This window comes from Zalophus californianus, chromosome 4 (assembly GCF_009762305.2).
Source record: "Zalophus californianus isolate mZalCal1 chromosome 4, mZalCal1.pri.v2, whole genome shotgun sequence".
In the NCBI taxonomy this organism is placed as follows: domain Eukaryota; kingdom Metazoa; phylum Chordata; class Mammalia; order Carnivora; family Otariidae; genus Zalophus; species Zalophus californianus.
The window spans coordinates 15076568-15102616 of record NC_045598.1 but is presented as its reverse complement, the minus strand read 5'-3'; the positions used below and the strand labels follow the sequence as shown (position 1 = coordinate 15102616).

General features: G+C 53.8%; 1 protein-coding gene across 1 annotated transcript in view; it reads left to right on the top strand.

Annotated features, from left to right (window-relative positions):
• The window catches only part of KIF17 (kinesin family member 17), a 42418-nt gene that overhangs the window by 10462 nt on the left and 5907 nt on the right, over window positions 1–26049 (top strand). The window contains 10 exon segments of the mRNA XM_027572926.2: window positions 1812–2001; window positions 5217–5669; window positions 9175–9284; window positions 13385–13466; window positions 13469–13531; window positions 14976–15511; window positions 16360–16440; window positions 16825–16923; window positions 17543–17754; window positions 19300–19531. Coding sequence (XP_027428727.2) covers window positions 1812–2001; window positions 5217–5669; window positions 9175–9284; window positions 13385–13466; window positions 13469–13531; window positions 14976–15511; window positions 16360–16440; window positions 16825–16923; window positions 17543–17754; window positions 19300–19531 — 2058 coding nt within the window.

Sequence of the window (26049 nt, the reverse complement as noted above, 5' to 3'; positions counted from 1 at the left end):
GGGGCAGTGTCAGGAGCCCCTCCTGCCTGGGGGCGTCTGCCCCTCGCTGGCCGCATCCCAGCACCCCAGCCGTTGCCATGGTGCCCAGGCTCTGGGCTGGGTCCCAGGGAGGAATAGTTACTTGGGCACTCAGAGCCTCCCTGGGAGAGCAGGGCTGAGGCCGAGGAGGGCCAAGATTTTGGGGATCAGGAGGTTGGGGAGCAAGCCTTCCAGGGCCTAAAAATAGGGCAGTGGCATCCCTACTTGAGGGCTCACACCCCACCCCTGTGCTGGTGGCACCCCTCCAAGTACCCACCGGACTGGGTTTTAGCTCCACCCTCTTCTCAGCCCTCATAGTGGTTTTGCAGAAATAGAATTTATCGTCGTCTGACAGAGGGAACCGGGGTGAAGAGAGGCAAATTGACTTCTCCAACCAGCAAGGGGCAGAGCCAGTTCTCGAACCCTGGGGGGCTGCCCAACTAGGAGATTAGGAGCCTACTGCTCCCCAAGAGGCCGGATCAACCGCTCACTCCCCAGGGCCCAGGCCGAGGTCACAGCAGGAGGCAGCCCAGGCCCCAGGGGCCTGGGACCTGTGCGATGGGAGCCAGAGGGCACTACCAGAGCATTTCAGGCTGGCTTCAACCACCCTTTACAAGGTCTCCTGCTTCTGGCCTTGGTGCTCCATCCTCACCCCCACGTCCTAGGTCAAGGTCAGCCCTTTGTCATTTCAAAGTTCAGTTTCTGCGGGATGCTCCAGCCTCTCCATTCTCTGCTTCTGGAGTCTTCCATCGCCTGGGACCCCACAGCTTCCCTGATAGTAATAGCTCTGTGACCTTCAGCAAATGCCTTCCCAGTCTGTGCCTCATTTGCTTTTCCATTCTGGGAAGCCCAGTCCTTCAGTCTGGGCCTGGGGGTTTCTCTGCACTCGAGCAGATAGGGCGAGCCTGTGTGCCCACCCCCCACCCCACGCAGCAGCGGCCCAGCCCCACATGGGACCCCGAAGCTGCCTGCAGCACCAGAGCCTTCTGTGGCTCGGACCAGCAGGGAGGGGACTTGTCCCAATTCATTCTGCTCTCGCAAGAGTGGTTTTATTTTCTCACACTTGAAAAATATTGCATTTCACAGCTCTGTGTCAGCAACAAAACAACTTGGCTGCCTGGAGAACAAGCAGGGAGCAGTCAGATAAATTAATTTACTCGCTGCCATCACGCTGATGGCTGGAGGCCGGTTTGAGCTGCGGGCCAGTGGGAGTTCTGGGCAGCAAATGGCCCTTTGCCGGCCACGATCCAAGGGCCTGGGAACGTTCCTGTCTCTCTGGAGCCAGAGCAGAGAGGCGATCAGGGGCCATGCCGACCGGGCAAAAGAGCAGCTTTCAGAACCCTCGGGTGGCTACAGGGTCAGCCCCTGGAAGCTGAAGCTCCCAGTCTAGAAAGGCCCTTCATAATAATCGCACCACCACCAACAGTGCGGACAGCGCCTGGCGTTATGGAGCACTTACCGGTGCCAGGCCCTGTGCCAAGCCTTGGATGGCACAGGGCCTTTGACGGAATCCCCACCACATCCCTAAGAGATGCGTATGTCATACCCATTTTACAGATGTGGAAACTGAGGCCCAGAGAGGTTAAGTTACTGGCTCAAGGTCCCACAACAAGGAAGAGGTGGGGTGGGTTTGAGGCCGGTTCCACCTGGAACAAAGCCCCTGCCTGTTGCAGGGACCTTGAGGTGCCACCCTGCACTGCAGGAGGGCAGAGGGGGCCTGAACTGGGCCCTTCACTGGGTTCCTTGGGGATCCCTGCCCCCACCCGGCTCTGACCCATCCCTCCTGCCCACAGCTGAAGGAGCACCCGGAGAAGGGGGTGTATGTGAAGGGGCTCTCCATGCACACGGTGCACAATGTGACCCAGTGTGAGCACATCATGGAGACGGGCTGGAAGAACCGCTCAGTAGGCTACACGCTGATGAACAAGGACTCCTCCCGCTCCCACTCCATCTTCACCATCAGCATCGAGATCTACGCTGTGGGTACGTGGGGTGGTGGGGGCGGGGGAGCCAGAGCTGGGTGCCAAGACCCTTTACCTCCTGGGGCCTCGGGGGACCCATCTGAAACTGGGAGAAGATGCTCGAACTGCCTGGAGGCCACCCAAGAGGACCCTCCCGTATGAGGGCCCACGTTTCCAGGATAAGCGGCATCATCAACAATAATACTACCACTGGCAGATCATATTGAGCACCTACTACGTGCCACGCGGTTTCTGTGTATTAGCTCGTGTACTCCTTGCCACAAGCCCAAGAGGTGGCTACTAGCATCACCCCCCATGTTACAGATGAGGAAACCCAGGTCCCGCAACTAGAAAGCGTCAGAGCTGGCCCTCGATCCCTGGACCTTTTGGAGTCTCCTCTTTCTCTGCAGTGCTCTCCACCCTTCAGTCATCTCCCCCATCCCCCTTTCTAAAAGAGTCCCTGAGAAGGGAAGAGGAAGGGAAGAACCTCATATTTATTTCTGGCCACCGATAGCGGCTATGCTAAGCACTTCACAGGCTTCCTTCCGTTTACAGCCCACGGAAGTCCTAGAGGCAGGCATTCTAATGGCCATTTTACAGATGGGAAAACTGAGGCTCTGAGAGGGCCGAGGCTTGCTTGTGCAGGGTCCCACCGATAAGCGGGGGAGCTGGGATTCGAACCCCAGTCTCTGATATCTGGGTTTTTCCGAGTAACACGACAGCTGCCTCCGGGTCCATCGTGAATAGAACTCTCAAGAGCACTGCAGCAGGAAACAGCCTTGGCCCAACCAGAAACATAATTCTGGAGAGATCCCTGACCCAAGGTCAAAGCCGGGGTACCTCCTACGACATCGCCCAGCATGTGTGGTGACCTGGCCCCAGGCCAACCGCCTGGTGCTTGCTGGGTCTGAGTCTCCCCAGGGTGCTGATCTGGGTTGGGCAGGGTCAGTGAGGTCACAACGTCATGCGGTGAGGCTGTGGGGGCGGGGGGCAGGGTCTAGGGCAGGTGAGGACAGGTCTGGAGGGGGGAGGACAGAGTGCCTTTGGGGTGCCTCTTGGTCTTTGCAGAAGGGTTTGAAGGATGCAGCAGTCTGCCTGGAAACAGGCTTTTAAACAAATTTATTTTTTTTATTTTTTTATTTTTTTTAGCGAGTGCGTGAGTGGGGGGAGGGGCAGAGGGAGAGGGAGAATTTTAAGCAGGCTCCACACTAGGCATGGAACCTGCTGTAGGGCTCCATCTCATGACCTGAGCCAAAATCAAGAGTCAGACACTTAACCAATGGAGCCAGCCAGGCGCCCTGCAAACAAATTTAAAAGATGTTTTTCGGGGCACCTGGGTGGCTCAGTTGTTAAGCATCTGCCTTCGGCTCAGGTCATGATCCCAGGGTCCTGGGATCAAGCTGGATCCCTGCTCTGCGGGAGGCCTGCTTCTCCCTCTCCCACTCCCCCTGCTTGTGTTCCCTCTCTCGCTGTGTCTCTCTCTGTCAAATAAATAAATAAAATCTTTAAAAAAAAGATGTTTTTCATTTTCATTATAAAATAAGTTCAGTAAAGCTATTTAGGAATTAGAGAAAGGTAGGTAAAATTACTCATAAACACAACTATTAGCATTTAAGCGTATTGGGGTTTTTTGGTCCTTTTTATCCTATGAAATTTATAAACACAGTCAAACTCTTCTGTTGTATTTAGTTTCTCCCCTGCGTTCCATTCCCCGCGCCATCCCTGAGCATCTTTCCTGCCGTGTCTTTGTGACGATGGGTGCCGGCTAAAGGACAGCGCATCTCTCGTGCGCTTTTCTAACCAATCCCTAGAGGGCGGTAAGGTTATTTCCTGTCTTGGGGTGTTGTAAATAATGCCACGATGAACATCTTGGTGCACCAAGCCTTTTCTGCTTTTAGAGTCATTTCTTCGGATAACATTTCCAGGAGTGGACCTCCTGGGGCGAAGGATACAAACCTGTTTAAGGCTCCTGGTACATTCTGCCAAGAGCACGGTTCCCAGTCCCTCCGTCCTGCTGCTGCTTAAAAAAAAAAAAAAAATAGCCCCCAACCTCAAGCCCCTCATGTGTCCAAGCCTCTCCTGCGTACCAGCCAGACTCCGGGTTGCTGTGTGCATGGGCAACATGAGGCCAGTTCTGGTTTCAACCCGCAGGAGACCGAGGAGGAAGCCCCCTGCCCCTCTGCCTGCCTCCTCCCTCCCATCTCATTGGGAACCGAGTCTAGTGGTTTTCCCCAAGTTTCATAGCTACTAAGACATAGAATCAAGATTGGACCCCCAAGATCTGTGCCTTCAAAACCTGTGCTCTGAGCCCCTGTTACCAGCCAGTGCCTGACTCCTGTCACCCTCAAGACAGGGGTCGGCCTTGTCTGCACAGCCTTGGTCACCACAGGATTGGGCTTGTTCTCAGGGGGGATGAACCCCTGCTGTGTGCTGGGACCTGGGTCAACTCTGTAAAAATGTGCTCTCCTTTTGCTTTGCTCCTCCCAACAACCAGCCCGAGTGGGGAGCTACTGTAAGTCTCCTTTTGTGGCTGTAAGAATTGAGGACCAGGGAGGTGCATGGCTCTGCTAAGGTCACACAGCAAGGAGGAGGCAGGGCTGGGTTGGGAACCAGGTCCAAGAGCCTCCAAAGCCAATGTCTTTTGCAGTGAAGGATACAAGGCTCTGGGTGACCCAATCACATCCCCCTACTCTTGGCCTCACAGGACATCTGGGAGAGCTATTGTGATCACTGTAAGAAATCCCACTGCACTCAGGGAATAGTCTGGACCTTCCAGCCTCTGCTCCCAGAGTCAAGTAGCCGTGTGTTCTTTTTTTTTTTTTTTAAGATATTTTTATTTATTCATTCGAGACACAGAGATAGAGAGCATGAGCAGGGGGAGAAGCAGAGGGAGGGAGAGAAGCAGACTCCCCGCTGAGCAGGGAGCCCGATGCAGGGCTCTATCCCAGGACCCTGGGATCATGACCTGAGCTGAAGGCAGATGCTTAACCATCTGAGCCACCCAGGAGCCCCAGCCCTGTGTTCTGACCTTGGGTCCACCACTTAGCAACAGTGTGACTTTGGGCCAGTTAGATGCCTTTCTGAGCCTGTTTCCTCTTCTGTAAGACGGGGATGGTGATAGTGCCTCTCTCATGGGCTCCTATGTGGCTGATAGTGGGAGCGCTTGGTGCCTGGTGGCTAAGTGCCCCACGTGGGGCTCACCGAAAGCCCCTTACCCTCTGCCTGGTCTGTCCACAGACGAGCGGGGCAAGGACCATCTCCGTGCTGGCAAGCTGAACCTGGTGGACCTGGCGGGCAGCGAGCGGCAGTCCAAGACGGGTGCCACAGGGGAGCGGCTCAAGGAGGCCACCAAGATCAACCTGTCGCTGTCGGCCCTGGGCAACGTCATCTCGGCCCTGGTGGACGGGCGCTGTAAACACATCCCCTACCGGGACTCGAAGCTGACGCGGCTGCTGCAGGACTCGCTAGGTGGCAACACGAAGACACTGATGGTGGCCTGCCTGTCACCCGCAGACAACAACTATGACGAGACGCTCAGCACACTGCGCTATGCCAACCGGGCCAAGAACATCAAGAACAAGCCACGCATCAATGAGGACCCCAAGGATGCCCTCCTGCGTGAGTACCAGGAGGAAATCAAGAAGCTGAAGGCGATCCTGGCCCAGCAGATGAGCCCCAGCAACCTGTCAGGTGGGTAGCTGGGGAAGGAGGTGGCAGGAGGGGCCCAGGGCTGGGGACAAAGGCTCTCCCCCTTAGTTTTCTGCCTCCTGCCCATCCGAGAGACACAGAAGCAAAGCCCCATCTCCTCTCCGCTTCCTATGAGCATGGCTTTTGAACAGTCAGAGAGAGCCTGCTTGGTGATGGCCGGCTGGTATCTGCTCCCTGACAGACCCAGGAAGAGGTCTGTTTGGTCTGCTTCATCAGCTGCGGGCTCCGTTGCCTGTGCCCCGCCTCCAGGCTGCGCATCCGCCATCCCACCTGTCTGTCTGCCTGCTGTCTCTGTGGCAGCATCGTGATGCTGTGCTGCTGAGCGGGGGGTGACTCACCCCCCCCACGTCCCGCCCCCTCTCCCACTCAGGCACCTTGTGATCGCAGCTTTCACACCCAGGTGTCTGGCTGTCATCTGGCAAGTAGAAATCTATACGTGCAGCACAGGCTTTGCGGGGTCCTTGCAAACACCAAGGTTTTCTTTACCTGAGAATCCTTTGGGGAAGGGAGCACAAAAGAACCTGAGTCTATTCACTCATCCACCTCCCTACCCACCTTCATCTCTGTCCATCCATTCTACATACTCATTCATTTACTCACCCATCCACTCATCCATCTACCCATCCATCCATCCATCTACCCACGCACCCACCCACCCACGCACCCACCCACGCACCCATCCACACACCCACCCATCCACTCACCTGCCTGCCCATCCATCCATCCATCCATCCATCCATCCATCCATCCATCCACCCACCCACTCACCCATCCATCCATCCACCCACCCACTCACCCATCCATCCACTCAGCCACCTACCCTCCCACCCATCCATCCACCCATCCACTCACCTGCCTGCCCATCCACCCATCCATTCATCCACCCATTCATCCATCCACTCACCCCTTCACCCATCTACCCACCCAGCCACCCATCCACTCACCCACCTACCTACCCACCCATCCATCCACCCATCCACTTACCCATCCACCTACCCATCCATCCATCTACCCGCCCATGCTCCCATCCACTCATTCATCCATCCATCTACCCACCTACCCATTTACCCATTCATCTACCTACCCTTCCATCTACCTACCCACCCTCCCACCCACTCTATTATTTATCCATCTACCAACTTACCCATACACTCACCATCCATCCATCACATGCACGTTGTCTTCCATCCATCATCCACTGCGTTGTCATCCATCCTTTTATGTGTGCTTCCACTCATCCACCCATCCATCCATCCAAAGCTTACCAACAGCCCCCTGTATGTGGACCTGCTCCGGGCACTGGTAACCCAGAGATGAATCTGCTCCAGGCTCTGCCTCATGGGCATCTAGTCTCCTGGGGAGGACACTCTAGCAGACCATCAAGTACATGTAGGTCAGAGCTGAACTGGCCACTGCAGGGCAGATAGGGGATACGTGACCAAGTCTGTCTGGGGGTAAGGTGTGGTCAGTCAGGGAAGGCTTCACAGAGGAAGGGGAGATTGAGCAGAGTGTTGGGGGCTGAGAGGTCTCCCTGTCAGCCAGGATGAGAGTGGCCAGTGTGTGCAAAGATGCACAAAACTGTAAGGGGCATTTGGGGACCACAAGTTGTGCTGGTTGGCTGCCGAGCAGGGCGGTGGGAGATGGCCAGGGAAGGCCTGGATGTGCTGGGCTGGAGTGGGCCTTTGGCGCCACGATGAGGGATTTCACATCTGCCTTCCTCCTCCTTCCCCGCTTCCCAGCCTCTGCCCCTCCTCACCACCAGGGCCTCTCTGTCCGCACCCACTCCGGAGGTGGCTTCACCTTGTGGCTTGAAACACCGTCTCTGTGCTCCTGGCTCCCGTGTGGCCCCCCAGCCTGGCCGCGTGATTTGTGTCCGGGTCTTAGTTCATAAAGGGGACTGAGTGGGCCCTCGGAGAGTCAGCGTTACACTAGAAACAAGAGGCTGGAACCCCACACGGGGCCACGAGGGAAAGCACCAGTGTTGGTCAGGAGGCAGGGAGGAGCAAGGCGGATCTGGAGCCAGAGCTGGATTTGGAACTATTACTGGGGGTTCTGTGGGAAAGCTGAGGCAGGAGCAACAGCCTAGGACTGGCTGGCGTGAAGGATTCCTGAGTGGGGGCACAGGGGCAGTCCCTGCTTGTCCGGCCCTGGCCCCCGGGGACTTCAGGGAGGATCCTGGCTGAGAACGTGAGTTAGACAGAGGGTGGGAAGGGTATGCTTGGTTGGCAGGTGAAAGGTGGGCCGATAGCTCGTTTGCTTTCTCTAGGACTTAGCTGGCCCTGCGAGGGGCCGTCTCTCCCTGGCCGGCAAGTCCCCCGTGATATCAAGCATCACAAAATATAGACAATTTTAAAAACAATTGCTACACAGTATCCTCTGAATTCCAGACTTGAATATCCAGCTGTTTAGCGATCCTTTCGAACTTAGCATGTCTGCCACTGAGCTCTTGATCTCCCCGAGCCTGCTGGTCCCCACGCAGGTGATGGCAACCCTTTCCTCCTGAGTGTTCAAGCCTGAAACCCTGGGGTGGCCCTTGGTTTCTCGTTTTCGCTCAAACCTGTATCCACTCCAGCAGTAGATCTTGTCTCTACCTTTAAGACATGTCCAGAATCTGTCCACCACTGTCCCCTGAGTCACTAGCGTCTCCTACCTGAATTACTGCGGAGCACCCCCACCCTCCAACAGGTATCTGGGTGTCTGCCCTTATCCCCCTCAGTACACTGCCCACACAGCAGCCAGGAAGGTCGTGTTCAAGTACAAGTCCTTTTCCTGCCCTGCACAAACCCCCCAAGCCTATTTAACCGAGTCAAAGCTAAAGTTGTCAGCATAGCTTTCAGGGTCCCTGGGATCCCCCACCCCTCACTCCCTCTGAGCTCCTCTGCACCCATTCTCTCCTTCCTTGCTCCACTCCAGCCGCACTGGCTTCCTGGCTGTTCCTGGAATAGTCCAGGCCCACTCCTGCCACAGGACCTTTGCACTCACTGCTCTTTTCTGTCTGGAAAGCTCTTCCCCAAGATCTCTGCCTGCTTCAATTTCCCACTTCCTTCAGGTCACTGCCTTTGCCTTACCCCATCTAAGAGGTCCTCCTGAACACACTGTTTAAATTGCACCCCCTCCCCTTGGTTATTGTTCCTGAGCATCCTCCCTGCTTTCTTTCTCTTGCTAGAGCATGTCCACTTGTAACATGTTAGCATTTTGCTTATTTATTGTGTGTGCCTTCTTCCTCTGATTGAAAACTCAATGTGGGTGTATTTTGTCTGTTTTGTTCTGTGCTGGGTCTCCAGTGCCTAGAACATGCAGGTGCTCAAGAAATATTTGTTGAATGACTGAGTAAATTAGTATTGTACATAGAGATGTGCTTGAAATAAATCCAATACTGTGAAGTGTGTTTTGCCTGAGTGTGTGGTTGTCTCTTTACGGATTTCTGCTTAGTTCCTGCAAATTCTGTGCACCTTGGTCACAGCCCTCCTTTCTGTCTTTCTCCCAGCCCTGCTGTCCAGTCAGGCCCCCCTAAACCCTGTCCAGATTGAGGAGAAGCTGGTGCCCCCACCTGTGATCCAGTCTGACACAGAGGTGGAGAAGCAGCTGATCCGGGAGGTGAGACCGGGGGAGGTGGGAGAAAGGCAAGCAGGGGGTGCCCAGGAGGAGAGCATCTGCTGAACGATATCATTTTACCCCCACCAGCATCGTGGGGTTGGTACAACAGTCTCCTTTTTGGAGCTCAGAAAGCTGAGGCTCGGGGAGGGGCCATGACTCGCCCAAGGTCACATGGCTAAGGAGAGTCTGAGCTGGGGTTTGAACTCAGGTCCTGACTCCAGGATGCAGCCCATCCCCCGTCAGGGCCTGCATGGGGAGCACAAGGAAGGGTGTGGGACGTCTGCAGGGGTGCTGTCTCTCTTCTGTACTGTAGGACGGGATGACTGTGGGTTGATGGAAATGGAGGCCTTCCTGGTGGTGGGAACGGCCTGTGCTGGGCTGGGGTGGGGGTGTGGGGAGAGTGGAAGGAGTTGGTCCCCAGTGCAGGTGCCAACAAGCCAGAGACTGAGAGCCAGGCAGCCTGGTGGGCAGTGGGGAGCCCCCAGGCATCCATTTGACCAGTGGATAAGTGGGGTGTTGGCCTCCCAGAGAAAGCTGTCACCTGGGGACCCCTCCTCCTCCCCCATGTGTGCCTTCCAGCATCTCTGGGAACCAGCAGGGCAGGTAATAATACCCTGACTTACAGATACGGAGCTGATCCCTAGAGGGGGGCTTACACAGCCAGACTCGGCAGAGCCCCTAACTCCCAGCTTAGGCTCCATCCCGACTCCAGGCCCTACTGTTTCTGGAGATTCCTGCCATTTGAGGGCCCCATTCAGATACCTGAGCATGGGGGGGACACTGGCTTTTTCCTGGTGGAGAAGGAACGCCAGGCTGAGACAGCTCTGCAGGGACTGGGTCCCTGGGTGTGTCCGCAGCTGGGCCTCTACCCCTCAACTATAAACTCAGCTATAAGCCCTGGGGCCCTTGGGAGCCCTGGTGAGGTTGTGGGGGTTTGGGGCCCAGCCTCTGCGGGGGACAGACTGGGTAAGGCCTGGGAGTCTGAGTCATGTGGGCTGGAGGGCTGGGAGAAATCAGCCAGAGTCCCCAAGGGCTGCCCATGACAGCCAGAGGCTTTTACTGTTTGGGGGAGGCTCAGTTGTGGCCCCCAGATGGACTTTGTCAAGGGGCTCTGCTCCTTGCCGCCTTGGAGGCTCCTGGGGTGGGGCCGACGTCAGGTCCATCTCTGGAGCCCTGGACCTGGCTCCTGGGGAGGCATGGGGTGGGGGCCTATTGGGGATGGCTGAGCCACAGAATGAGAGGAATCACATGGGTTCAGAGTGGGTTTTGGAATCATGTAGCAACAAGTGACATCAATCACAAAACAGTAGGGCTGGGAGGGTTGGCGGGGGGCTGGGATGGAAGCTTCCCCCCAAGGGAGCCTGGTGGGGTGGGGCAGGCACCCTCGCCCAGGGGCAGGATGCCGCCATCCCCTCTGGGTCACCAGAGAGGAGACTCTGCTCCGGGGTGGCTGCCCCAAGGAGCCAGTGATTGCAGTCCTTCTGCCCCGGGATGGTGGTTCTGGCCTTGTCGTCACGAGATAGGCCCTGTGGCCACTGCCTCCGAGCACTACCCACCTGTCCACCACCGAGTGTCCGCTCCAGGCCCCTGGTGCTTCGTCTGTGAGCCACACTTGGAAGAAGAGTCGAAGGTGTCTGTCTCCCTCTCGCCTTCTTTCCCATTTCACTTATGACCCACTCATATTTATTGAGCACCTACTATGTGCCCTCGAACCGTGCTTTCCTTTCCCATCCAGAACCAGTCAGACACTCAGGATGAGGGGGTGGTCCCTGTGTGGGCGGCGAGGGCACTGGGCCAGGGATGGGCTCCGCCACGAGCGGGAGATGTGACTCTGTGGCTTCAGTCTCCTGGCTGCAACCAGGGAAGGGGAGGATTTGGACCAGAAGATTCCTAGGGGTCCCATCCAGCTTTTCCATTCTGCAAGTCCAGTTCTTGGTGGGCTCTGTGCCCTGGGATGGGCTGTTTAAGCTCGTGGAGCCTGTTTTTCTCATCTCCAGGAAGCTTTCCCTTGACCGTGGGAAAGGGAGCTGAGGGGTGCCTTCTCACCACTGGGCTGTGGAACTGGCCTCAAGCAGGACTCGGGGGGCTGGGTTTGCAAGCATTTCCTGAGCCTCTGCTGGCTCCGGGCCCTGTAGCTGGGGGTGCACAGGGGGCCATGGGAGAGTTGTTCTGTTTCGAGTATTGGGCACATTTTGTAACTGCTGGGGGATGATCTAGCACGGAGAGAAGCCCATGCTACAGGAGGGAGATGGGGATGGAAAGAGCAAAGTCATGGAGCGGGTGGCTTGGCTTCACAGGGTCTGTCCCCTGTCACAGGAGGATGAAGAGCTTTCGGGGCAGACCTGCAGGTGGACGGGAAGGGGTGGGCTGGGATGTGAGGGCATACTTCAGTGTTCTCTGGGAAGCAGGAGATGGGAAATGGGAGAGGTGGAGGGTTGCAGAGGGAGGTAGAGCAGAAGGACCCAGGAGGGGCGCTGGGCAGCTTAAGAGGTCCTCTGTGGTTCAGGGTCACACATGTACAAACTGGGTCCTGGAAGTTGGTACTGCTGTATGTGTGCATGTGTGTGCACACGTGTGCACACGCGTGTGCTCGTAATGCACGTGCGCTCGTATGCGTGTGTGCGCGTGCGTGTGCATGTATGCGTGTGTGCGTGTGCTTGTACGCATGTGTGTGCATGTATGCGTGTGTGTGCACGTATGCATGTGTCTCCAGCCAGGGTCTCGCTGTGTGCAGGTGTGACGAGACTGAGGCCCTGGGTGCCACTGGGGCCAGGGCAGCGCTGGCAGGGGAATTGTGGAGGGGGCAGGTTGGGAGTCAGGGGTGCTTGCTGAGTATAGGTAGGGCCCGAGTCCCCACTGGGGAGGAGAGGAAGCCAGGGCAGGGGGTGGGGGGACAGTGAGAAAGCAGATGGGGGTGTAGGAGGGGGTCTCCTGTGTCCACTGGAGAGCTGCAATGGTTCTGGGCAAGTCACCTCCCTGGGCCCCAGTAACCCTACGTATTGCCCTGAGGCTCAAATGCGTCCTCAAATGTGTCACAGAATGTACAGTCACATATTAATGATTCTCTATCCCCTTCTGTCTCCTCCCCGAGAGGCCCAGGTCATAGTGTCCTGTGCCGTTGTAGAACTCTGGGCTTGTTCTGTGCTTCTGGAAGGGTCCTAATGAGGTGGGCATGTGCACAGGGCTCTCCCTCCCCTCCCCCTGTCCGGTCTGGCTGGCTCTCTCAGGGCGGCTCCACGACACAGAAGGTCTTGTACTGTCCTTAGCACGTAGCCCCTGGCCCCGCCTGTGGGAGCCGTGCGTCAGAAGCCTGAGTGGTCCGGTTGTCCTTTCGGCCAGTGGTCAGCTCCAGGCACTTGTGGACTCAGGAGTTTTCCCCTGAGCCCCTCCCTCCCTCTGTGCTGGGCGCCGAGCTGCAGGAGGGGACGGTGCTATCTGAGAGGGTGGGTCAGGGAGGGCCGCTTGGAGGGGGTGTTACTGAGCTGAGGCCTGAAGGAAGAGCTTGATGGGGGGCGAGGTAAAGCCCCTGAGGCAGGGGGACATAGGCTGTCAAGGAGTGGAAAGTAGCCTGTGTGTCCACTGTGGCAAAAATGAGGTATATCCACAGGGTGGGGCCGTCCAGATTTCTGGAGACTCAGTCAAGTCAAGAGGCGTAGATTTTGTCCTGAAACATAGGAAGCCATTGAAACATGGTCTAGGGGCACCTGGGTGGCTCAGTCGGTTGGACGTCCGACTCTTGATTTCGCTCAGGTCATGCTCTCAGGGTCCTGGGATTGAGCCTCACATCTAGGCTCTGTACTCAGTGGGGAGCCTGCAAGGAGATTATCTCCCTCTCTCTCCCCCCCCTCTCCTCTTCCTCCTCTCTCTCTCTCTCTCTCTCAGATGAATAAATAAAATCTTTTAAAAAATGTAGATAAAATTCAGAAGGGCCTTCACCAGCCAATTTTGTCCCCGTGTTGTGTAGGTAATTTTAACTTTGTTCTTTTGGCTTGTTGGTATTCCCCACGTTGTTTGAATGACAGAGAAGGCGAACTGAAAGCCGCCTTGGGGAGTGGTGGTCTGACGCTGCCCCCCCCATCCCGTGTCCCCCCCACTCCCAGGAGTACGAGGAGCGCCTGGCCCGGCTGAGGGCCGACTATGAGGCGGAGCAGGAGTCCAGGGCCCGGCTGGAGGAGGACATCACTGCATGCGCAACTCCTACGACGTGAAGCTGTCCACGCTGGAGGAGAACCTGCGAAAGGAGACAGGTGGGCGCCTGGCCCGGGCTGTCGGGAGGGTGGCCCGCTGGCTCCCCTCCCCATTTTTACTAACTGACATTTATAGAGCATCTTCTGTGCACCAGGCTCAGTTCTAGGTACTCCTCAGTACAGCCCAGCAAGGTAGGTACACCATGAGCCTCATTTTATAGGTAAAGGAAACTGAGGCACAGGGAGGGTGAGTAATTTGTCCGTGGTCATACAGCTGGTGAAGTGAGTCAGGATTGGAACCCAGGCAGTGTTCCCACCCACCCAGCATTGTATCTGTGAAGCCGGTGGCCCCGGCTGGGCCCTAATCCAAGGGCGGACTTAGCATTACAACGTATCACCCATATGTCATGGGTAAGTTCCTTCCCCCCCGTTTCTGCATTTTCTAGTCTCCTCCCATTTTTGAGCCCCTCTGTTACCAAAGCAACCACATCCCAAAATAAGGATTCAATTATTAGCAAGGACTTTCACCTTGCTAAGATTTTTGTTTGTCTTTTTGACATTCTAGAACGTTCCACCCTACCACTATCATCCAAACCACCTGTGCTGCCAGGCAGCTCAGACTTCCTAGCGCTCACCAAAATACTATAAAATCCACCTTGTAATGAGGACGATATTGGTCACATCGTGGGTGCCATTTATTGGGCATTGCTGTGTGGCAGGTGCTAGGTGCTAGGTACTCCGTCAGTGATGAGGACATACTGAATCCTCACATTGCCAGCATGCCAACTGAGGCTTGGAGAGCTTCCGGCCGCTGAGTCTGGGGAGTGGATGTCCCTAGCAAAGGGAATGTCAGGACTCTCTCAGGGGAGCCCAGGACACAGTGACAAAGTGGGTGGAGGTAAAGCCCATGAGCTGGGAGCCCTAAGGAGGCCTGTGGGATTGCGGTCTCGTCCACACTGGCAGACCCAGAGGAGAGGGAAGGGGCAGGTTCTAGCATGTTCTGTCCTTCAGAGTGTTCCCCCAGTCCATTTGAATATTAGGCCTCCAAGTGGTTTTATTTGATCTAACAATCATCCTCAGTGTTCATTTAACTTCCATGGATCTAGCATTTTTTGTGGGTGAGAGGCCTGAGCAGGACACCCTGTGGGGCCCCTCGGGGTCTCGGGTGTGAAGTTTGCTTGCTCATCGGAGCTCTCGGCTTGAAGGCCATGAGACCCACAGGGCAGTCACCTTCTGTGCGGAGAGCAGCCCCAAGGCAACTAATGCTGGAGAGGTCGGAGGATGGAGAGCTCCTGGTGCTGGTCAGGGAAGACTTCCTGAAGAGAGGAAGGAGACGGGGTCTGAGTTCTGATAGAGGAGAGGGCAGAGGTGGGAGGCTAGTATTTGGGGGCCTGGGAGGCTCTGGCTCTTAAGCCCGTCCCTTAGAGATGGTGTGTTTGGGGCTGACCCCCAGGGGCTCACTCGTCCTCCACTGTTAGGAGCTAAAGGGAGTCTCCATTTGCAGAGGCTGTCCTCAAGGCAGAGGTCCTCAAGGCGCAGGGCACATCCAGGCCCGAGTTTGCCAACAGGTCTGAGTGCTCCCCCACGTTCCACTCCGAGATGGCCGTGACACCCGGGATCCACTCCATGCTGCACACCCTGCCCAGCGGGGATGTCGCCAAGACTGAGCTTTCTCCTGGATTCGAGATGCTGCCTGTGGCGGAGACTTCCAAGTCTGAGGTGTCTCTGGGGTCTGATGAGTCTTCCACGCTCGAGGAAACCTCCATGTCCGAGGCCTGCCCAGGGCCCCAGGAGCCTTCCGACGTGGAGTTCTCCGTGCCCGAGGCGGAGGCCCAAAGCAGCTACCTCCCAGAGCCGCACCTCAGCCCGGAGGCCACAGAAGCCCTGCCGCAGGCTGGACCCGTCGAGCTGGCAGCCCTGGGTCTGTTGCCCAGCCTGCATGACCCGTTTGCCGAGGTGGAAGCCAAGCTGGCCAGGCTCTCCTCCACAGTGGCCGGGGCCGAGGCCCTCCAGGCTGGCGCACCCAGGCTCTGCACACAGGTAGTTGGTGCCATGCCAAGAGTCAGCAGGCAGAACTCGCTGGGGGCACTCAGGCCACTGGGCGCGCACCCAGTTCTCACCGTCTGTGCGGGGGGCTCCGGCTTGGTAGCCGGAGAAGCCCTGTCTCGTGCTCCGTACGTCGGGAGGGAAGGGGGGATGGAGATAGGAGGCTTTGCCAGGTGGGCACCTGTTCTGCTAATGGAGGGACACCCATTTGGGGGGTTGGCTGAGTTGCCATGGTTACACCAAGCTTCCAGGCCCGAAAGAAGGAGCCGGAGGAGGCTGGGGGCTGCGGGAAGGCCGCTCCCTTTCAGGGGCTCCCCCCCCCCCCCCCCCCCCGGCCCCGACCCCGGGATCCTGCCGCTTTCCTGGGTGCCTTCTCTCCTTTCCACTCTCTTGTGTGGTTTAAATTCTCTTCCCCCTCTCTTCCGCTTGTTTCCTTCCTTTTCCTTTCCTTTCCTTGTGTGTGAAGAGCCTTTGAGCCGGACACACCCGGGTTAAATCCCAGCTCTACCACTCACATAGTTGTGGGACCTCGGGCAGTCACCTTTCTGGGCCTCGGTCTCCTCTTCTCTAAAATGGGGGTGCCGACACTGCGTGCTTCACCTGAGGTAATGCGATGCTCCTGGAGCACGCTCCCTCCCCGGTTCTCTCTTCCCTGTTCTCTTCTCTCCTCGCCCCTGCTCCCCACCGGTCCCCTCAGCGGTGACAGGCAGGAGGAGGTGGTGGCTTGGTGAGGCACCGGGCAGGGGCATGGGCACCGAAGGGGAGGTCAGGGAGCAGAGGATGATTCTGGCCCGCTGTCCCTCTCCCCCCCTCCCTCCCCCCTCCCCCCGTCCTCCTGCAAGCGCCCCTCCCTGACGGATCTGCTGGGACCTGGTGTCGTTAGGGCTGAAGCTGAGACAGCTGACTGCCTCCTGCCCAGGGCTGTGAGTCTCCCCCTGCCCCCCTCGCCAGACCCTCAGGTTGGGGGAGGATTCCCAGGAGCCTGGGTCTTCCTGTGACACTCTGGGCCTCAGCGTCCTCACCCCCGAGACAGGGACTATGACCCCAGCCCACCCCCCAGCTTATCAGAGCTGGCCTGTCACAGAGGAGTCCTACCTCTTATTATTGATGTGATTAAGAGGCCACTGCTCAGCAATTTTCACATTTTGCTTGGCCTTCGGAGCCGGTCTAAAGCAAGGAGGCCTGGCATGTGCTGAGGGCGAGGGCTGCAGGGCAGGGGTGGGGGTCCCCGAGGCGCTGGCAGGGAAGCTCCTGGGCCTCATGTTGAATACTCCTCTCAGAGCTCCCCCTTCTCCCTTCTGCTTAAGAAAGTGCAAGAGGCCACGGGGAATGAGAGGAAGGCTTTAAATCTACCCACATGTGCGGAGAGAGAAAACTGCCTCCCAGCCTCTGGACGGGATCCCTGGGTAGGAGCTGACACACTCGAGGTTCTCAGTAGATGGGAGATGGGGTGGCCAGGGGCAACCTGGCTGTAAGGTGACATTGAGAGAGGACCCAAGCGGGAAGAAGGGGCCTGGGCAGAGCATCAGGCTGGGGGATGGCATGTGCCAAAGTCCTGTGGCTGCGAAGGTCTTGACTTTCTCAGCAGTGGAAAAACGAGGCCAGAGAAGCAGCAGGGTGGATGGGGTGGGGGGAGGGGGGGAGGCAGGGAGAGGCACGGAGGGCCCGAAGACCATGGAAGCAGCTGGATTTTCCTGCAAATGCACTGGGAATCTGTGCAGGGTTCTCATTTGGAAAGGGCTGTGATGGATTTGTATTTGGAGAAAACTGCCCTAGCTGCCATGGGGAGCCTGGGCCCCGAGGGGCAGGAGAGCAGGATGGAAACTGTTTCGGGGTGTTGGAGGAAATGGTGGAAGTAGGAACCGGGTCAGATACATGTTTGTATAACTGGGTGCCTCCGAGCCAGAAGTGATCCGTCCCTGGCCACGAGGGACCCAGCCTCCACCATCTGGGATTGAGGCCGCCGGCAGCTTGTGTCCAGGGGCCGGCCTCTCTGCCTCCACCTTGGTTTCTATTTGTGCTCAGGAGGTTGACCAGGACCTAGAAGTGGCCGAGGAGGTGGTGTTGGCAGCAGAACCTGGCATAGGGGCCAAGGCTGAGGCCCAGGTGTCCTTGGAGGCTCAGCCTCAGCCCTTGCTGGCCACGACCAGCGTGAGAAGAGACAGTGTGGGCGTGGAGCTGGTGGTGCTGACTGACGACCTGCTGCCTGTCGTGGACCAGCAGCAGGTGCTTGCCCGGTAAGTGCTGGGGTGTGGGGGCTGGTGGGACCCCGTGGCAGGGCAGGAAGGGGCTACGCCCCAGGCATGGGGATGAGAGTCACTGAGCCTCCACTCTGCCCCCTGCCCCCTCACCTGATGAGGCTGAGGAGGCCTGATCCTCTCTCTAGGAGCAAGGGGCGGGGATGGTGCTATCAGCCGGGCAGGCAGTGCTCTGCTTGGGGAACTGTACAGGGGCCACCAGACTCCCTCAGGCACCTGCTGGGGAGCAGCTGCTCCAGGAGAAAGGGGAGGGGCTGTTGCCTGCCTGGCATTTGCAGGAATCCCACGGTGGCATGATGCAGGTTTTCCTCGGCTCCCAGCGAGCCTCCGGTGCCCTCCTGATGTGAGACCTGCTCACCCTAGGGGCAAGCCACCCTGATCAGCCTCAGAGGCTGCCCCGCCCGGGGCACTCTGTGCCAGCCACTTAACATTTCTGAGTGTTGGTTCTCACTTCTGGAAATGAGAATAACGTCAGGCTCACCCCCGTGACAATCAGCCCCACGGCCAGTGGGTCAGCTTCCTCCTAGCGGTGGCAAACTCAGTCCCACCGTCCACGGTGCAAACGTGAACTGAGCAGGGGCTGCGTGCTGGGAACCAGGAAGCAAGGGTGAATGAGCTGCCACCTTGGCCTTCAGGGGGCCCATGGTCCAGGGGGGAGGCAGCTAGCCAGGCCCACAGAGGGCCTGCTTCTGCAGTGTGAGAAGCCAGTCGGTTGTGCAGTCGACTGTCTGGGCTCCCATTCGCCTCCACCACTACCTACCTCTATGACCTGGGCCAACTTTTAAACCTCCCTGCGCCTCAGCTTCTCATCTACAAAATGGGTGATAATAAGAGCTCCAGTTTGAGAAGCTCATTGTGAGGGTCAAATGAGACCACACCTGCCGAGCATCAGGCCCCAAGAGAACTCTGCGCACGTGGCCGTGTTCAGGGTGTGGTCCGGAGTATGGTCAGGGAAGGCTTCACAGAAGCCTTCATTTTCCGTTTCTGAGAGTAGCTTTGCTTAGCTCCACCTGCATGAGGTTTGCAGGCCAGATGCCTCAGGGTGGCATCCAGATACAGGGTGGCACAGAAGTGCAGTGCAGGGGAACAGCCTGGCTGTTTGGAGAGCACGCAGCTAGGAGAGCTGGAGCGAGCTCGGTGGGGGCTGCAGAGGGAGATGATGAAGCACCAGGCCCCAGTGCACCGAATATTGCTCACAGCCCAGGATGCTCTGCTCATGCGGGGTGCCGGGGAGCACGGCCGCCAGCCTGCTGCGCTGTGGGGACCGTGGGCTCCCGGAGGCCCGGGGGCGGGTGGCGGGTGGGTCAGCTCTGGTCCGTGGGGAGATGCTTGCCCATCCTGTCGTGCGGCTGTGTGCACAGGCCTGGGTGGATCTGCTCTGACCCCGGCCAGAGGCCTCGCCTCTCTGAGCCCGTGCCGTGTCTGGGAGGGGTGGTTGTGAGGCCTCCACGACGTCCTGCTGGACAGCAAGCTCGCGGTGATGGCCCCGCACCATCACGCGCACCTTCCTCTCCCTGCCGGCAGTTTGCAGCTGTTGGAGCAGCAGGTGGTGGGGGGGGAGCAGGCCAAGAACAAGGACCTGAAGGAGAAGCACAAGCGGCGGAAGCGGTACGCGGACGAGCGCAAGAAGCAGCTGGTGGCAGCCCTGCAGAACTCCGACGAGGACGGCGGCGACCGGGTGCTGCTCACCGTCTACGACTCCATCCAGGAGGAGGTGCGGGCCAAGAGCAAGCTGCTGGAGAAGATGCAGAGGAAGGTGAGGCCCCCCACGCCCGGGTGGCCCTCCGCGTTTTCGTAAGTCCGCATTTATTCGGTGCCTGCTGTGTGCCTCGCCCGCCCTGGAGGCAGTCCCAGTGACACATGGCTGCTGGGCTGGGGGAGGGTGTGTGACAGATGGGACCAACAGAGGACCAAGCGGGACAGCGCCGGACAGTGACAGTGCTGTGAAGGGGATTCTAGGGGAGGGTGGTGATGTAGGAAAGACGTTAGAGTTCAAAGCCCACGGCCAAGAAAGAATTCTTGAGACGTCTTTGGTGCAAAAAGTGGTTTTATTAAAGCATGGAGACAGGACCTGTGGGCAGAAGGAGCTGCACCAGGGTCACGAGGAGTGGTCCGTTATGTACTTTCAAGTTGGGAAGGGGTCAGGGATAGTTTAAGTCTCTAAGGAATTCTGGAAGCAAGGTTTCCAGGACCTTGAAGGGGCTAGCTGTTGTTGGGGAAAGGTCATTTATTACCGACTAATAAAACCTGAGTCATGAGACCCTTCAGGTGTATATCGGTGGGCCATATGCTTAGGGGGTGATTGCCAACACGTATCTTGGGGGGTAGAGAAAAAGGAAGTTTCCAAAGGAAGTTGTATATGTTAAAGTAGACTTACAGGATGGGGTGAGGGTGGGGGGTCGGGCTAGGATTGCCTTTTGCCCTTACTTAGCAAAAGTGTCAACATCAAGGCAGTCGAGTCCCTAGAGGAGTGTCACTCTGCCTGTTTCAAGGACTTGTCAATGGGCTGTAGGCAGTAAGGAAATTTAATAATTTTTCCTCCTGCCTTTGTTTCCCACATCAGGTGGCTTTAGTTTTATTTTTCATTTGGATTGCAGTACACACGTGCAAATGACAAGTGCACAACTTAACTCTTTTCCACAAAGTGAACGCACCCATGAAACCAGCACCCACACTGGGGAACTGAGCATCAGCGGAACCCTAGGAGTTCTCGGGGCCACCTTGGGTGGGGGGGCAGGGAAGTTCTCCTGGAGGTGGTGACTTCCGAGGTGGGACCTGAACCTTAGGAGAGGTGGGGCCTGGTCGTGACCAAAGGAAGAGCCTTCCAGGCTGAGGGAGGGGCCAGTGCTGAGTATGAGGTTAGTGGCTCTAGGAGCAGAAAGGAGGCGGATGTGACTGAATGCAGGGAGTGACGACAAGGCAGGAGGAGCTGCTGTCTGCTTCCCTCCGTGCACCCTCGGGGGCTCTGGGCCCTGACACGTCCCCATCAGCCGACCGCAGGGCACCCCTCATCCCCATCCGGCACCACCAACCCAAGGATCTCGCCAAAGCAGAAGCTGATGCTTTTCCCTCTTTGAACCTCTGTGGTGTTCACATTTTCTTGGCTATTTTCATGCTTTTTCTTAATAGCTTTTTATGTTTTCGGCCAAATTTGTTCTTCCGGGGATATCTCATAATTTGGTCTACGCACCTAAGTTTTGAAAAATTCTTTCTGGAGTTCAGCTAAATGTCCCATTTTACACCTTCTTCGTTTCTGTCCATTTCCACTTTAAGATTTTGGATTACTGGTTTGAAATGTTCATATGTGTGAATTGCAGGAAATTTTATTCACATCAGGATGTTGGGTTACATTTTGGTTCTGTGTGCTCGTGCTTTGTGGGGGAATTTTCTTCTGCTGAAATGCTTTGATTTTCATTTTCTGTTTCTTAGAGCAGCTTTGATTAGCTACTTCTGCTCTTTTCTGTGTATTTTGCAGTGTCTTGTTTTTCTGCACTTTCAAGACCAGCTGAAAGCAGAGGTGAGGTTTTGGGCGGCTGGCTGGGTTTGCTCAGTCGACAGCATGCTCTTCTGTTCCTATAGTGAAGTGCAATGTTAGACGGTTCCCTACTGCTGTGGTAGTTAGCCTCTCGCCGCAAATAGAGTTGGCTAAAATAACGCAAATTTATCATCTCACAGTTCTGTGGGGCAGGGTCCAGCTCCAGCATGACTGGTTCCTCTGCTTAGAATTCTATAAGGCTGAAACCAAGGTGTTGGCAGGGTTGCGTTTCCTTCAGAGGTTCTAGGGAAGAATCCATTTCTCAGGTTGTTGACAGGATTCAGTCCTATGTGGTTATAGGCCTGAGGTGCTCATGTCCTTGCTGGCTGTCTGCTGGGAGTCATTCTGTTTCTAGAGGCAGCCTGCCTTTCCTGCCTCCTGGCCCCCCCTCAGAGACCACCGGGGCCAGCTCCTCCTAGGCTTCAGCTCTCTGACTCTACTCCTGTCTCCTTCATCTGAAGCATCTCTTTTAACGCCTGTCCACTGCCTGGCTCTCTGCGCCCCTTCCATAAGGCCTGCCTGGTTACACTGGGCTCACCGGATGATCGGGATAATCTCCCTTTCAACAGATTAATAACTTTAATTCCATTTGCAAAGTCTTTTTTGCTGTGTAAGAGAAACATAGTCACTGGCACGTACCAAGGGGTGGCAATCATAGGGATTGATCATAGGGGTTGCCTTCCAAATTTTGCTCTCACTTTTGGGTCCCCCCCCCAATCTCTCTCTCTCTCTCTCTCGGTAGGAGGGGTCAATGTGCCTTTTGTGATTTTCTTTTGTTTCTGCAGGACTTTCATTTGCACCTCAAGGAGTCTCCCACTTCTAAACACCCTCCAGAAGCGATGCCTTGCAGAGACTAACCCCTCAGTCTCTCCAGAGACTTGCAGAGACCCAGTCTCTGTATTTTTGCCATACAAAAGAATTTTTTAAAGTTTTATTTTGTCAAATTATCAACTTTCTATTATTACGTGTAGATTCTGAGTCACAGTTGGCAAAGTTCATTTATGTTTCCTTCTAGAACTTGTATAGTTTCTTTCTCTCTTTCTTTCTTTATATTTTTATTATTTTTTATTAGTATTTTTTTTTAGACAGCGAGTGAGCAGGGGGAGGGGTAGAGGGAGAGAGAGAGAATCTCGAGCAGACGCCCTGCTGAGCGAGGAGCCCGATGCAGAACTCAATCTCATGACCGTGAGATCACGCCCTGAACTGAAATCAAGAGTTGAGCCACCCAGGCGACCCATCTTTCTTTCTTTTTTATATTTAAATCAGATCCACTTGGAATTTATCCTGGTGCCTGTGTGAAGAGCTGATTCCATTTTATTCGTTCCACATGGCTCTCCATGTTTCCTAGCACCGGTTTTTGAAAAGTCCACTTATTCTCCACTAACTTCAGCTGCTGCCTTTATGGTTTGCTAAAGCCCTATAAACACTTAGATGTATTTCTGATTTTTCTATTCATCTCTCTTGCTGTATCTATTCATATACCAGTGCCACCCACTTTATTTGAAATCCAGGGACTTTATAATATGTTTTATAATTTCATAGGGTTAATCCTGTGTCAATGGTTTTCTATTCCAGGTTTTTTCCTGGATATTCCTTCTTGTTTTTTTTTTTTTCTTCCAAAATGAGCTATATAAACAACTGGGCTAGTGCAAAAGTAAAAAAGGGGAGAGAAGTAAAGAAAAAAATTGGTGGAATTTTTGGGGAATCATGTTATATCTATACATTAGCTTGAGGGTATTGATACCCTCATGAGGTTGTATTTCTCTGTCCAGGAACATGGTAATCTTCTGTTAGTTCAGATCAATTTTTGTGTCACTCAAGAGTATTTTATAAATTTCCTCACATAGGTTTTGAACATATCTTGTTAATTTCACACCTAGGTATTTCATTTTATTTGCTTTCCTCTGTGGGATATCCTGTTCCATTATGTCTTCTCACTGGATTTTATTTGTTTTTTCTTTAAAGATTTTATTTATTTATTTGAGAGAGAGAGAATGAGAGATAGAGAGCACGAGAGGGAAGAGGGTCAGAGGGAGAAGCAGACTCCCCGCTGAGCAGGGAGCCCGATGCGGGACTCGATCCCGGGACTCCAGGATCATGACCTGAGCTGAAGGCAGTTGCTCAACCAACTGAGCCACCCAGGTGCCCTGGATTTTATTTGTAAAATGAGGACTACTGGCTTTAAGAAATATTTTTTAAAAATAATTGTGAAATAGAAGGGAACACTTATTAATTTATTGTATGGGGCCAATGTCACCTGATAACAAAACCATAGAAAGACATAAGAAGAAAACTATAGACTAATATTTCTTATGAATACAGACACAAAATGCTCCACAAGATACTAGAAAACCAAATTATACATCATGCCAAAGTGGGATTTATCCTAGGAATGCAAGGTTGGCTTAGTATCCCCAAATCAATTAATGCAATATACCATATCAATAGAATAAAGGACAAACCCCACATGATCATCTTAATGATGCAGAAAAGGTATTTGAAAAAAATTTAACACCTATTATCATAAAAGCACTCAGGAAACTAGGAATAGAAGGGAACTTCTTCATTCTGATAAAAGGCATCTATGAAATGTCCACAGGTAACATCATACTCAATGGTGAAAAAGTGAATGCTTTCCCCCTAAGATTAGGAACAAGACAAGGATGTCTGCTCTCACCACTTCTATTCAACATTGGGCTGGAGGTTCTAGCTAGGGCAGTTAGGCAAGAAAGTGAAATAAAAGGCACTGAGATTGGAAAGGAATAGATAAAACTATTTCTGTTTACAGATGACATGATCTTTTATGTAGAAAGTCCTAAGGAATCCACTAAAAAACCCCCTAACTACTAGAATCAATTAACAACTTCAGCAAGGTTGCAGGATACAAGATCAATAAGCAAAAAGCAATTGTATTTCTACATACTTACAATGAACAATCCACAAATAAAATTAAGAAAACAATTCCATGGGGCACCTGGCTGGCTTAATCTGTAGAGCATGTGACTCTTGATCTCAGAGTTCAAGCTCCACATTAGGCATGGAGGCTCCTTAAATAAAAATGTATAATATCCATAAACATTAAAAAAAAAGAAAACAATTCCATTTGCATTACATCAAAAAAGAATAAAATACTTAGGAATAAATTTAACAAAAGAAGTGTAAAGCTTATATCCCAAAAACTATAAAACATTGTTGAAAGAAATTAAAAATACCTAAATAAATGGAAAGACACCCCATGGTCATGGATTGGAAGACTTAATATTGATAAGATGATACTCTTCAAACTGATCTATAGATTCAAGGCAATCACTATCAAAGTCTCAGCTGACTTCTTTGCAGCAATTGACCCTAAAGTTCATATGGAAATTCAAGGGACAGAGTGGCCAAAACAATCTTGAAAAGGACAAAGTTGGAGGACTCACACTTCCTGATTTCAGAACTTACTACAAAATTACAGTAATCTAGACTGTGTGGTACTGGTATAAAGACAGGCATATAGATCAGTGGAATGGGATTGAGAGTCCCATAAATAAACTTTCGTGTTTATAGTCAGTTGATTTTCAACAAGGGTGCCAGGATTATTCAGTGGAGAAAGGACAGTCTTTTCAACAAATGGTGTTGGGACAACTAGATGCCCACATGGCAAAGAACAATGTTGAACCCCAACCTCACACCATATACACAAATTAATTCAAAATGGATCAAAAAACTAAATGTAAGAGCTAAAACTATAAAACTCAAAGGTGTAAATCTTTGTTACCTTAAATTAGACACTGCCGAGGCACCTGGGTAGCTCAGTCAGTGAAGCAGCTGCCTTTGGCTCAGGTCATGATCCCAGGGTCCTGGGATCAAGCCCGAAGTCAGACTCCCTGCTCAGTGGGGAGTCTGCTTTTCCCTCTCCCTCTGTGCTCTCGCTCTCGCTCTCTCTCCCTCTCTCTCAAGTAAATAAATAAAATCTTAAAAAAAATTAGACATTGCTTTCTTAGCAAAAGCACAAAGGAAAAAAATAGATACATTGGACTTAATCAAAATTAAAACTTTTGTGCTTCAAAGGATGCTATCAGGAAAGAGAAAATACAGCCCATAGATTGAGAGAAAATATTTGCAAATCATATATCACAATGAGGTGCTTATATCCAGAATATATAAAGAACACTTACAACTCAAGAATAAAAAGACAAATAATCCAATTTAAAAATGGGCAAAGGATCTGAACAGACATTTCTCCAAAGAAGATAAACAGATGGCCAATAAGCACAAGAAACGGTGCTGAACATCATCAGCCACCAGGGAAATGCAAATCTACAATGCAAAATTACCATCTATGGTATAGAGATACCATCTCACACCCACAGGGGTGGCTGTAATAAAACAGATAATAACAAATGTTGGCGAGGATGTGGAGAAATGAGTGCCCTCATACATTGCTGGTGGGAATGTAAAATGGTGCAGCTGCTTTGGAAAATAATCTGGCAGTTCCTTAGTTGGTTAAACGTAGTGTTACCCCATGACCAGAAGTTACAAGCAAGAGAAATGAAAATAGGGCCACATAAAAACTTGTACACTAATGTTCATAGCAGTAGCATTCATTATAGCCCCAAGGTGGAAACAATCATGAATGGAAAATAAAATGTAGTATATCCACATGGTGGAATATTATTTGGCAATAAAAAGGAATGGAATCCTGGGGCTCCTGGGTGGCTCCATCATTTAAGCATCCAACTCTTGGCTTCGGCTCA